The sequence below is a fragment of the Mobula hypostoma genome, chromosome 9 (genome assembly GCF_963921235.1).
Source record: "Mobula hypostoma chromosome 9, sMobHyp1.1, whole genome shotgun sequence".
Classification (NCBI taxonomy): domain Eukaryota; kingdom Metazoa; phylum Chordata; class Chondrichthyes; order Myliobatiformes; family Myliobatidae; genus Mobula; species Mobula hypostoma.
The window spans coordinates 49885595-49900089 of record NC_086105.1 but is presented as its reverse complement, the minus strand read 5'-3'; the positions used below and the strand labels follow the sequence as shown (position 1 = coordinate 49900089).

The window sequence follows — 14495 nt, the reverse complement described above, 5'->3', positions numbered from 1 at the left end:
GCTCCCCCAGCAATACCTTTTGCATCCCTCTACCTGACTCACGCACAGTCACACCCTCTTGTCGCTGATCACAGACTAAATTTGAAGTAGTTAATCTAATGGGTGTGACTGTCTCTGCAAACACTGTGCCCAGGTAACTTGCCCCTTCCCTGATGCATTGCCGTGTTTGAAGCTCAGATTCCACATCATCAATTTTGAGCCTGAGTTCCTTGAGCAACCATCATTTAGTGCAGATGTGGTTACCAGGAACCATAATAGGTTCTACCTGCTCTAATATCATGCAGCTACAACACATCACTTCACCCTGCATCCATATTTTATTTAATTAGTTCTAATTTTGGTGTCTTTCTATTTAACTACTATATAAAAAACATCTTACCTGGTCCCCTTGTATTAGCCATTACCACTCTAGCTATCTGGGCTACTCACGTGTGCCTACTTGCTGACGCCTCTCCAGCCAAATCCTGAGATTCCCATTCCTACACTGGCCCACTCTCATAATGGCAGCTCTAAAATGGCGAAAATCTGGGTAGGTTTCATCATCTGGAATTTAGGTGTTTTGGAAGAACAGAATTATTGTATCCATACAGTCTAGGCTCAGTTCTCCAGGCTCAGGTGATTTCTCAGCCTTCATTCCCTTAAATTTGCCTCCAATGACTGAATATTTTGCCCTTTTTACATCATAATTGGAATACTAATAGTGTCTTCTATCATAACAACAGATAGATAACCTATGTCGGTCTGCCACTTTGTTATTTTCCATTGTTAATTCTTCATGCCTTTAATTCCCTTGAAATAACTACCCCTGAATTTTGCAAATGGTGAATTATTGGCAATAAGATGCATCATTGATAAAATACTTTGACTAACAATATCCTTGAAGGGAGCAAACAAAATTTGATCCACAATAGCTGTGATTAGCAGACAATTTGAGGTCTCTTAAGGATAAGGCACCGTCTCCAAGGGTCTGGCAATATAGCTTGTCAAGCAACTAAAAAATTCTTACTGCTTTTTACAAAGCAGCTATCACGTTTATCACCATAAGGAAACTCATGAAGTCACCCTGTTCCTCTTGATGCCAGCTATCAATATAATTGGTATCTATCTGTTAATTTAGTTTAAAGTTCATTCTCAATGATAATTAACATTTAGTGTTTCAGCTGATCAGGAATACCTGGAAAACTGATTAAAACTCTTTCTCTGCCACCTGTTCCACATCCCTCCTGTTGCGCTCCACCCTCGTTATTCCCAACATCTTTTGCTCTCACCAGATTTAGGAACACACTCTCTGCTCCAGGTCTATGGTCACCCTAGCTATATATATGTACCTAAGATTTTTTGCTTAGTACTTTAGATCCAGCTATTCCAGAGCAAAACCAGTTCACAGGACAGTTCTCAGTGGAGTTTACTAAACAGTTTCACAAAATGGCGACCTCCACTGTCTCCTGACTGATTCCTGTTAGGTGTTTTAATCCATATTTTAATTCCTTGTTAGCCAACAGACACGATCCACGATCTCCCTAACCCTGGCATCAGAGAGGCAATATAACATCTGGGAATCTCATTTTTTTTCCACAGATCCTCCTACCTGTTCCCCAAACCAATGAATCCTCTATCACTACTGCTTGCCTCTTCTTTTCCCTTCCCTTCTGAGTCACGGGTCTCGACTCAATGCCAGAGACCTGAATACGGTGGTTTTCTTTACTGTCATCCCCACTCCCTCCCCCAACAGTATCCAAAGTAATATACTTGTTATTGAGGGAAATGGCCACAGGCATACCCTGGACTGGCTGCTCATCCCCTTTTCCTCTCCTGACAGTCACCCAGTTACCTGTGTCCTACCTTCTTGTATCTCCTGTCAATTAACTAACCCCTCAGCCTCCTGAATGATCTAGAGTTCATCCAGCTCCAGCCCCATTCTCCTAATGCAGTCTGTAAGAAATTGCAGCTGGATGTACTTCTTGCAGGTGTAGTTGTCAGGAACATCAGAGATCTCCCTGTATTGTCACATACCCACAAGAGGAGCATTCCACCATCCTGCGTAACATTTCTACTGCTCTACCTGTGCAATCAGAATAAAAGCAAGTTGCCGGAAATCTACCTTCACCTCTGCCTCCCCTCACTGAAGACTCTTGAGCCAAAGCTTTGAGCTCCTGCACTCTAACCCTATCCCACATTTGCCACAAGCAGCAGCTCGCATGATCTCAAGCCCTTCGTAAGGGATATAAGCTGCTGTAGATAAAAAGTTAATTTTGCTCCAGTTGATTATTTTTTAAAAAACACTTGCTTTTTTTAACTCCAGATCATCAAAGCAGAGGAAGAATGTGATCAGCTGTGTCACAGTTCATGACTCGCCAGATTCAGACTCCTCGAGCAGCAACAGTCCAAGTGCAGTGCGACAGCGACACACCATTGGCAACAACACCACCTACAACTCGACCAAAGGACACTCGGACAGCCACTATGGTGGAAACCCACGGACTATCATTGTCCCTCCCCTCAAGACACAGTCAAGTGATACTGTAGCAGGATGTGATCGCCTTGTCTCAGGTAGCTGCAGCTTTTCCGTCTTGCTGCTTCTATCCCACACAATTGTCTCAGTCCGTACAGGAAATTCACAGACCACCAGTGGCACTCGGAGAAGAACTAATTTGGCAATTAAACTTCCAAAATGCATTGACACAGAGGAATGTAGACGGTTGCTGACATTGGCAGTTTCTGAGGAGTATCTCAGTGTTGCAGATAGTAAATACGGTCTCTTTTAATCAACTCAGGTGGCCTCCAGCATCAGCTTTGGCTATGCCTTGCTTGAAAGTTCTTTGAAGAAATTAGTTCCATTGACGTTGGAATTGAGAACAAGGAGATCTATCTGTTCTCAATTGAGCTGCTGCAGAATTTCAGGCCTGTCTCTTTAAAAATATACCATGTTCTCAATAATACCATGAATGTCATTCAAATATGTACAAAATCTGGCATTCTGTGTACTGTGCCTTGTACTAGTCACACCTGAGAATGTGAGCCAATAAAATTGCTCCAAATACTTGACAAAAAAAATTGAAAGCCTTTGAAGAAATGCAAGGTAGTGATCCTAATTGTGCATCTATTTCAAAACACCAGGGTAGTCCTGCTTCTGTGCTATAAGATTTTATGAACTGATTTTATAAAAAGAAAAGAAAAAGGGTAATTTTAGTCTTTCTCTGCCTCAGGCAGGATCTACAGGAGCACATGTTAATCTAGAAACAACTTTCATCAACTGACACACCTTGTGGCTTTCAAGGTCACTAATTTAAATTGCAGCTAAATAATGGATTATCTTTCAGTTGGTATTCAACAGTAAAGAGGATATAATTTGCTTTGCAGTATGCATTGCCAGATGGGATTAACTAGCATTGCTATAAGCAATTCAGCTAATAAACCATATTAAAACTTTAAATTAATTGAAGTCAAATTTTATTTATGACTTTTCATTATTTGAATTTCTGATTATATACCAGATATGTTAATAGTTTGGTGCTCATCTCATGAAAGACCAATCAATCTGAGATCTATTGCAAAGGCTAATTGGCTACACCTGTTTTAGACGTGGAGCACATATTGTCCAATTATTTATGCTTTTTTCTTACTATATATAACTAAATTAAATTTTAAGATTTCTCTCCTGTGTAGTAGAGCTATTCCATCTTTTCATGTTGAATTTTTCTTTCAGGTATACAGGGGCAACATTCATTGGGACACAAAACCAAAAACTCCAGCATAGTAACATCTAGTACAAGCCACTCTTCAGGGAGTTTCTCGGGGATATCACCTTACCGGCAACAGAGGTCAACGGCCCATTCCTTGCAACAGCAACCACTTAATCTCAGTCAGGTACCTAATGTATGCTTTTATATTCATTCAAAGTTAAAGTATATGTTACTGTCAAGGTCTATTCATCCCCAATCCCTTTTTCCCTCTCCCAGTCTGTCCATTCACTCTTTAACCCTATTCAATCACTATTTATCACACTCTCAATATATACCTACCTGTTCTTGATTCCAGTGTGATGTTTCTGACTGCGGTTTGCTCACCCCAATCCCCAAATGCTTACTCCTCATCTCTGAATTTGGATCCACATAGCCTTTACTACCAGTTCCTGTCTGGTCCCATCTTCCCCATCTACTCATGCCTGATCCACAGCTACTCGTGCTCAATTCCTGTTTGCTTGCAAGCTATTCTTATCTGCTCTTTCCTGATCCTTGTCTGCTCTCCTTGATCTCTGGTCACTTGCTTCAGATCCGATACTCACTCCCAATTTCGCTTCACTTCATTTTCTTGTCCCGTGCTCCTGATCTCTGTGACCATCTTCATGTGTGTTACATTTTTTCATTGATTGTGGCTGAATCCCTTTAGATGTGAAAAGAGAATAGAGTGCAGTAAGGGTTAAACTGGGCATTCCTGGCTGCATTTGCAGTGTAAAGAAAAGCATGGGTTGCCTGGAGAGATCTATGTCTGGGATTCCTCCACAAATACCAGATATAACTGAAATGTCAAACCTTGTGTGGAAAAATATAGACATGCCTGGATCCCTGTATTTGTAAACAGAGGATTAAGCTCAATTGACTCCACAATACTTCTGATCCACATCTGCACACTTTCAATCTCTGTACCTTTTAAAGTGAGGATTGAGTATGAAGAGATCTCTTTATGGGTGAGGAGATTCAAATGCTGTTATCATCACTGCTTTATATTATTATTGGAGGGAAAGATTGATCTTGGAAATAAAGTCATATTTCTTGAAAAGATATGCAAAAGTTTCTCTCTGTCTCAATTAACAATGAATGTGTGCTCTAGGCTCAGCAACATGCGACAAGCATACCGGAGCGGAGTGGAAACCATGGACATCGAAGACAACAGGCTTACATCACACCGACTATTGCACAGGCTCCTTATTCATTCCCACATCGTAGTCCTTCACACACAACTGTGCATCCTCACTTGGCTGCAGCTCATCTACCGGGTCAGCCTCATCTGTATACCTATGCCACACCTGCTGCCCTAGGCCCCACAGGCACGGTGGCTCACCTTGTGACATCGCAGGGCTCTGCCAGGCACGCCTATGCTACCCATCCTGGGGGAATAGTTCACCAAGTGCCCGTTGGCATGGGGCCAAGAGTACTGCCTTCTCCAACCATCCATCCAAGTCAGTACCAACCCCAGTTTGCCCATCAGACATACATCAATGCTTCGCCAGCCTCAGCTGTCTACACAGGATACCCACTGAGCCCAACCAAGGTGAACCAGTATCCCTATCTTTAAGACTGGAGGTCAATAAGACATTATATTGAATTAAAACAAGCAACAATGCATCTCACATTTGGGAAGGCACTTCAGAAATGGGCTGGAAGGAAGTGTGCCTGGTCACAGAATGAGAAAAACAAATCTTTTTATGAGAAGTTTGTTTTTTTAAAAAAAAATCACCAAAACTTAAGTCTGTTAATTGACCACTGGTCAGTGACGAAGACCTTCAAAGGGGAGTCGATAGTGGATGGATGGAGGAGATTAAGGATCTACAACCTGGAAACGACTCTCAGAGTTTGGTTGAAATTTTATTAGTGAAATTCAGTAAATGTACTACAGCTGTTGACTTTCCCAATTTTACTTTTTTTTTTGGAAAAATAAAGAGCTGCTCTTCCTTTTCTAAATAAAACCATCCTTGTGAAGGTAAAGGTTGCCAGGGCTCCTTAGAATGTAGAGAGTCAAGGAAAGCATCATTTGGTGACACGATACCAATAGATATTACTTGTGATTACACAACTGTGATTCAGCCTAACTCTGTTCTTAAGGCGTACTAGATGTGTCTGTTCAGAGCTCCAGTGTGTATGTGTGTGTGCATGTGTGCTGATATTCTTGTCTGTGGTTTCTTTAACAGAGAGCTTCCTAGCATAGGCATTGGTTTTGAACATATTCCCTTTTAGTGCCTTACAGAAAAGGATGAGAATTCCACCAGATTTCATATAGATCAATGTCAATACTGAGACAGTCTCCCAATAGTGACTCTTGGGCATTATGATCTTGGGTGGCAGAAAGGACTAGCTGGAGGAGACCACCAGAGGACAGGATAAGGGTACCTTTGAAAAGGGACTTGGGTGGTGTTTAAGCAGAGAGAACGTGCAGATGCTTGTTTTCTTGAACTCCCACTCCGCATGGTATAACTCTACTGGTTCCTACTCGATTGCATTCCTCTTCCCATGGCCGACATCATCAGTAGAAGAGCAAAGTCTCAAAGAAGAATGCACCTTTTAGCCCTTTAAGTACATCGAGTTTTCATTTAATTGAGGAATTAATTAATGGTTTTCCCTTTCCCCCTATACAGTACATCAATTTGCCTATTTCTGGAACATCCATCACCCCGAAAAATAGATCTAAATTCTTGCCAATGATAAAATCACCAGTGTCCTCCTCTTAGAGGTATCAATTGTAATGAACCAATAACTGTCTTCAGTTAATTGATGCTGGCAGGTAAAATGCTTTACAGCATTGTTGATCCTGTCGTATCAGGGAGAAAGAAAATGTAAGGTGAGGTAACACAGAGTTGCTGTACCCCAAAACACTCAAAGTCTTGGGATTAGTTTATGTTGCATTATCAGATTTCAGTATTACCAATAAACTTCAACCCTCCCATACTAGTTCTGCTTAGTATTTTTCATCCCTGGCTGCATCAATGTCTCATTCCAATATCAGCCATCTTTTTCAACGAAGCAAGCAAATTGCTGCTATTTTTCTCTGACAGCATCACTCACGTAGATGTCAGAACAGTGGACTATTTCCTGTTGTGCACAATACTGACCAAGCAGGACTTTGATTTCCTGCTATCTTTCTCCCTCGCTCTCCCAATTTCATGCAATATTGATGAGCCTAGACCTAACTGTATGGTACTATAAGCTCATAGGCAAACTAGCCTACTCCTGTTCCTATAACTCCTTAACTGCATGTTAGTTTGATGTTTCTGGGTACTCTGTTGGAACTTCATTGGCAAGCACTGATATGCTGTTTCACTCAACATGGAATTACAGCTCAGCCCCATTCTGTCCAAATGTATTGGCAAATGTGAAGGTATGGGCTGAGGGTTCTGCTATACCTGCTCAACCTTTACTAAACATTAAGACCACATATGGCTCCCCTGACTGAGTCAGCCTAAGCCTCCTGTAACGGGATTTTCAACAAGTCACTGATTTGATAGGCAGAGGCAAGAGGGATGAAACAGTTTAAAGAAAGAGAGTATTAGTGGTTCTGATTACCACCTGATGGTGAAAAGCATTGTGATTCTGTCCGTGCTTGTGTGTTTTGGGGAGTAAAAGGCAGAATGAGAAATACAAGTACAGGAATCTTTTTAACTGGTACATTGTCATAATTAAACTAGGCTTTTTTCTTGGGAAGATATTTTAGAAGTATTTTCTTGATCAATACACAATTTGTGACTGACATTTTTGAAAGAATATTTCAATTTTTCCTTGTCAGATAGGTTTTAAATGTAGCTGCTGTTTTAAATATTTTGATTGACTATTGATTTTGTTTTATTTTCCCTTGCCTCTGGATTTCCTTCTGATGACAACCAGCTCCACATAATTTAGAGGGAACTATTGAATTTCTTGCTATTTGTTTCATGCATTGTATTTATTTCCTATTGGAGCACTGTTGTCCAATAAAAATCTGCCGTCTACAGGGCCATCTATAGTTAATGATAGCCATCCATGCTCATTTTAGTTAGATTATCCCGTCCTGGTAAATGTAAAACTCATATACATCTACTTGAGAAACATCTTGTCTCACTCAAAAACTATGTAACAGTCCTGATGATCAACACTACTTCTCATTTTGCCATTTTACCAGGAAATGTAAAAAAAAGGGTTCATTTGTGTAGATCATTTGAATATGATACCTGTTTCCAACTGTTTCCCAATGAGCATGTGGTCAGTGTCTTATCTAACACTGCTTTGGGGCAAATAACTGTTAAAAATATGAAAGTGTAGAGAATGTATTTCTGAACACAGATGTGATTTTAAAGGACAACATGAGCTGCATCAGCTGGGTTCCAACTGGCCAAGGAAGAAGTGCATTGGAACTTTTCCACAATTTGAATGATCTGGTGACAACAATAGTTATGTACATTCTGAAGGCTGAGTCTTATTTTGGGCCTTCTGACAGCAGCCAGCTGCAACCCAGATGGGGAAAAGAGTTGGTTTAGTATAAGGATGGAAACACAAAGAAAAGAACAAGTAAAACATGCATAGTAAAACAAAATGGCTCTTGTCACCAAAGAAACCACATTTTATTGCATCATATGTTCTTTGCTGCCCCTTGACCACTGATTATTTTATGAAGTTGTCTTCACCCTTTTTAGTAGGAGGGAGCTGAAACTTGTTCCTCCTCTTGTGTAACTAACTCTAATTTCCTAATTTGTTTTTTTTTCTTTAGATTGTAATTTCTTAGTTTAATGATGACTGGCATTGCTGCTATTTTGATGTATTTATACATTTGAGTGAATCCATATCTGTTCTGTGTGTATATACATATTTATATATATATAAAAGAAGAAAACAAATGTTCCTAATCATCAAATCCAGAAGGGTCTCAAAAATCTACTGAGTACCAGGTAAAGTGAGCTGTCTGCACAGCATAATTTTAAAATCATATGAGAATCAATTTTTATTCTGTTTAATGAATTTATTCATGTACCTTTTAAAGACATATTGAGATGCAAATGTTCATCAGTCTGCTCAGTGTCAACCACAAGCCCTTGTCCACAATCTCCACAAGCACCCTCCAAGGCCAGTGGATGATAGCAGGTTTGGGCTGATGGGGATTAACCAATCACACATGCAAATATTTCATCTGAGATCAATGTGTGGCTGATATTTCTGGGTAGCTTGAATCCATTTGATGTTTGACTTTTCATAATACTGACTTATTTGCAATACATTTTTTTGCTGCTCACTGTACTTTGGTTGTTAAAAATGAACTGGTAGCGTTTTTGCTTTGTCGTCCAAGTGAAATGCTATGGCAGTGGTGCGTTTTGAGCATCTTTACAATTCGGCTGAAAGTGCCTTTCATTCAGAAGACCTCCCATGTATATTGACAATAATGCATGGCTTTTACAAAAGAATGTGGGTTTCATACATACAGCAGAACGTTGCACCAGTTCTCTGATGCCAAGCAAGGAGTATAGATACAACAAAAAACTAGCCACAATTCTCCAATGCAGGCTCCCCTTCGGCAACCACATAGGAACATCATTCTGTTAAATGGACATGGTCACATGTGGGAGATACTATCACATGCGTAGGATTATATAGATTGAAGACAAGAAACATAGTTTGACATGGATTTTATTGGACATTTTACTAAACCACATGTTGCTCAAAGAAACCCAGAAGAGAAACTGTGGTGTTATACAAATTTTTCCTGTATCCTTCATTATATTTTCAGGAGATGAAGATGAAGATTGTTTGTGATATATCAGTTTGGGGGAGGGGATGACACGGTCAAGAATATGATCGATAGGACTGACCCAAATCACCACAAATCTGGGATTTTAGAGAAGCTAAAGAAAAACACCAAAGAAATTCAGGAGTTACATCCTCCCTCATTCTATCACTTTCTTTGCTTTTTTGTTGATCATATTGATAGCTTTCTGGAAGTTTTCAAGCATAAAGTTTATCACAGCCGGAAATGTGTGAAACTTTATGGGGTGGGGCAGCTGCATTTCAGCTATACACAGTGCTATTCAGATTTTCTTATTAGCTGCCAGATTGCAGAAATTGTAACAGTTCCTGCCTTGGGCTATAACAAATTTAGGTCTAGTACTAATTTTGTGCAAATATTATTTTTATTACACAATTGAACTAAACTTCACCAAGATATATAAAAAAAAGTTGTTGATTTAGGCCTGCAACTATATTAACTGGCTGTGTTTTTTTAAGCTCCCAATTAGATGCACTCAAATTTGACATCGTGGTGGAGGAAAGGGACCTCTTTCCCAAAATAGTTTCAGTTTTCCCCCTTTCCTTCTGGTTCTTTGCTGTCATGCTGATTAATCTGATGTCTTGTTCAAGTAGCCAATCACTTGTGGAGACAGGATTTGCCAGGAAACGAAACAAAGAACAACAACTGAATCATGACCCAAGAGGCTTTTTCAAAGCCCCTAACATTAGCCCTGCTCAAAGTAGTTCTCCAAGTAAATCTTGGAATTTCCTACTCCTTGACAGAATTTACTAAGCCATCAGGGAAACACACTATTGAACCATTACAGTATATACATTTTAAGCTCAGTGGCACTTTACTGTCATCTATAATACATACCAACTCCAGTTCTGAATTGAAAGAATAGTGAAGTTGATAAATTGTTCATGCAGCTGAGCTGATGAGGAGAGAGATTGGTGTGATGGTTTCAAAAAGCAGAGGAATGGAGTCTGGTGAGAAATTGAGAAGGGTTAAGGTAACAGAATCAATGAATCAGGACAATTGTATTGTGTATAATTCACAAAAAGGAAACTTGCAGGTTACTGTGGTTGGTAATGTAGTTGGTATATATTATAGTTGCATTTTGAGATGCTTGAGTAAAAGTTTAATGTCCATCACTTGCAATATTTTCAAATAAAATTATAAGTAATTGGTTTGTATCCTCCACCAATAAAATCTGTACCATCATTAAATATTCTGCTTTACGCATTGGAGAGAATCTTGATCCTTTGAATTGATTCAGTTATAGTCTTAACGAGAACCAAGCCTGACTCTGTTCTTGTTCACACTTTGCAGAATATAAACTAGCCAGGAGTAGCCAGGTTACAGTGAACTGTAACGAGCACTGTCCTAAAATGCCAATACTGTTTAAGTGAACTCTGTACAGCCTTCCTCAAACTGTTGTGTCCTGCAAGGACAATGTCAAACCCCAAACGTTGCACTGACCTACCAAATTTTAACTGTCCAGCCTGGTATGGTTACACCATTCTGTTCTTCCTTGCTATCCTGCAATGCTTAAATACCCTGTCTACTTCATGCTTCTTGCACTACCTATTTTTAGGATGCACACACTGTACAGATTCACTCACATAGTTATACTCTCACTTAGTTTCACTACTATTACAGAACTGGCTAAACAGCAGCCAAGGCAGGTTGGAGGATGACTGGTTTTCCACTCTAACCAGCCAAGGATAGTAATAATCAGGAAAACAATGAAGTGAGAAGTTAGAATGATTAACCTACAATACACAGATAACATTTTCTCACACACAAAACAAAAATTTGCTTATCCTTAATGTCTTGGTAAATACAACAACACAAGAAAATAGGCTCCTCATGCCTGTCCAGCCATTTCATTTCATATCATGGTTGATCTAAACTGGTCTCATTTGTGCCAGTTCCCTGTAATCCTCAATTCCTCCATCTTTCAAATTTTTACCTATCTACACCTTAAATATATATATCAATCTTGCCTCTACCACTGTCAGGAACAGAATTCTAGAGACTCACTACTCTGAGACAAAAAGAAAATCTATGTACCTTAGTTTTAAATGACTGGTCCCTTACATTGTAGCTATGTTCCCTCGTTAGTAGCTCTCTCACTAATAAGAACATTTCAAGATCAACCCTGTAAAGCCCTTTAATATTCTGTATATTTTAACAAGGTCACCTTCATTCTTTTAAACTCAAAGGAGTACAGATCAAAACAGTCTAACCTCCCTTGACAGGACAGACCTCTCATCTCAGAAATCAGCTTGGTAAATCTTCTTTGGATTGCTTACTATGTCCTTTCTTAAGTAAAGGAATCAAAACTGCACAGTTTTCCAGGTAAGGCCTCACCAATACTCTGTACAACTGTAATAAAGTCTCCCTATTCTTAAACTCCAATCCTTTTGCAAAAAAATGCTGTTTGCCTTCCCTGTGAACTATTTGTTGGACCTGCCTACTAACTTTTTTTTATTGATTCATGCACTAAAATATCTAAATCTCTTAACTTCACTCATTTGAAATCTCACTCCATTTAGATTATATCCACGTTTGATTTTTCTTATTGAAGTGTATGGCTCCAACAATTTGTCACATGAAATTCCATTTGCCTGGTTTTCATCCAATCTATCTGTATTCCTTTGCAGAATCATAATGCCTTCATCATAAAAGGCCCTTCCAACTTTATTTATATCAGCAAATTTGGAAATTAGATATTTTGTTTCCTCCTTCAGGTTAGAAAGCTAACAGTTGAAAGTCAAGAATGAACCCCTAGGTTACTCTAGTAGTTATACCCCTCCAGCCAGAAAAAGTTGCACTTACTCCAACTCCTTGTTTTCTATATGACAGCTAGTTTTCATTCATTTATCAGCCTGGTATATGTAATGTTGTCAAATAACGTTTGGAAATCCAAATACACTATATCAACAGGTTCCCCTCTATCAAGTGTTCCTAATGATATCTTCAAAGAATTTGAGCTAATTTGGCAAATGTATATTACCTTACATATAAACATGCTGACTAGATTTGATTAAATTTAGCTTTCCTGAAGAATTAGTTGTTTGATTAGGGACTCTAGCATCTTGCCAAAAAATAACTGCTAAACTAACAGGCTGATAGTTTCTCACCTTCTGTTCTCCCTTTTTGAACAAGTCACTCTGGTACCCTCCTTGAATTTAGTGCATTTTGAAAAAATTCAACCAATGGGTTTATTATCTCTTCAACCACTTCCTTTAAAACTCTTAAGTGAAGTAAGGAATCAAGTTTCATTTCCACCAACTCAAACAATTATTACGTGAGTTTTATTTTTGCTGACCATGACAAAATGTGCGGTAGAATGCCATTTTGAATTTCCTGACAGGTGCATGGACTTAAAAGTTTTTCAGATTCTGGTAGATATGAAATGATCCCACTTATTGATATAACTTTCTAAATATCTCACCAGTCTGAATTAGCAGAAGAGGAGAATAAAGGGGAAACAAGGAGAAATGTCATTTGTCAGTACGGGGGCACATTTATTGGAGTCACATGAATCATTGGACAATACCCACATCCAAAGTTTGGTGCTGGTTTATCCAAAATACATTTTGAGTTTTATTTTAAACTAAGAATCTCATCTCATCCTCGTTCGGCGTCAAAGTTATCTGATTACCTGTATTCATTCTCTGTAGGTTTGTGTATCAAAGTGTTTCTCTGTTTTTCTTTGTGGACTGTCTTTTTGCTCTGTGGTTTGTTGTCTTTTAAAGGCATGGGTGCAGGGTGTGGGGTGGGGGGAGGTGTGAGATGTTGTAGGATTATATGTACAATGTAGAAATTTATATCTTTGCCCCATATTCTAGATATGGTTATGAGAATGTTTATTTTACCGAATTGTAGAGTGTTTAAAAAGAAAATTCAACCAGAAACTCAGTCGTAGCTACTAAATGTTTTTTAAAAGATGTTGTGAGCTCACTCTTAACTGTTTCAGTTGTAGGAGGAATGAGTGGAAATTTTTATGGTCTCATCTTGAAACTAATATTAGAAGCATTGTAAATTAAAAGAAGATTTTAATGGAAAAATTATAGAGTATATAGTTATTTTAACTGTTACTACTAACTGTAGGGAGAAAAGGGGGTCTATTGTTGTGAACTGTTTAGCTTGTAGTTCACTGGTTGTTGATCATTTTTTCGGTCTCCAAGGTGAATCTGCTTATCTCCTAATCAGAATATATACACTCACATATGCATATTGTATATGTGCAGAAATGTAATCACACACTGTCTTGGATTTGCATTAAACTGTTTTAAGTCACCACACAACCCAGTCTTTATGTTGCCTCTACCTGTATCTGTCTCCATGCACGATCAATACATGTCATGTCACTTGCAATGCCAACTCTCTTTGCCTCATGAGAGCTCAAGCTGCAAAACAGATGAAGCTAAAACAGGAATCTGTTCTTTAATCATGAATTGAAAAGAGTGAGAATTTTAAAATTATGACATTGCTTAACTGGGAGTCACTGTGTGTAAGCAAGCAGAAAGGAGAGCGAATGAGACTTTGCTGGTTATAAATTAGGATGTGGGCAGCTTTTTAGGATAACATCAAATGTATTAAGTTTTTAATGATGCAGTCCAATCAATAATGAGTTAAGTAGTCATAGCTGGACGTATCATCCAGGTGGCTAATGAGCTGGAGAGTGGTGGTTAGATAGTAGACATTGGGGTAGAGGGTGGCTAGATTGGTAGTTGAAGGAGAGGCTTGTTTGTGTTGCACCTAAAGCTCTGGGGTGGAGGAGACAAAGATCAAAGTTCAAAGTAAATTTATTCTCAAAGTGCATAGATGTCACCATATACAATCCTGAGATTCATTTTCTTGAGGGCATTCTTAATAAATCCATAATAAAATAATAACTATAATAGAAGACAGTACCAACTAGGTGTTCAACCAATGGACAAAAAAAACCCAACAAAATGTGCAAATACAAAAAGAATGAAATAATAATAAATAAATAAACAAACAATAAATATCAACAT

At 38.8% G+C, this 14495-nt stretch overlaps 1 protein-coding gene across 5 annotated transcripts in view; it reads left to right on the top strand.

Annotated features, from left to right (window-relative positions):
* hipk2 (homeodomain interacting protein kinase 2) overlaps nt 1–13798 on the top strand; it is a 265244-nt gene extending 251446 nt beyond the window's left edge. For all 5 annotated transcript variants that reach the window (XM_063058276.1, XM_063058273.1, XM_063058274.1 and 2 more), the window contains 3 exons: nt 2303–2550; nt 3707–3867; nt 4831–13798. In XM_063058276.1, the coding sequence (XP_062914346.1) occupies nt 2303–2550; nt 3707–3867; nt 4831–5295 (874 nt within the window). In that variant the 3' untranslated portion in view covers nt 5296–13798. The remainder of the gene's footprint in view (nt 1–2302; nt 2551–3706; nt 3868–4830) is intronic.
* Nucleotides 13799–14495: the final 697 nt, after the last annotated feature.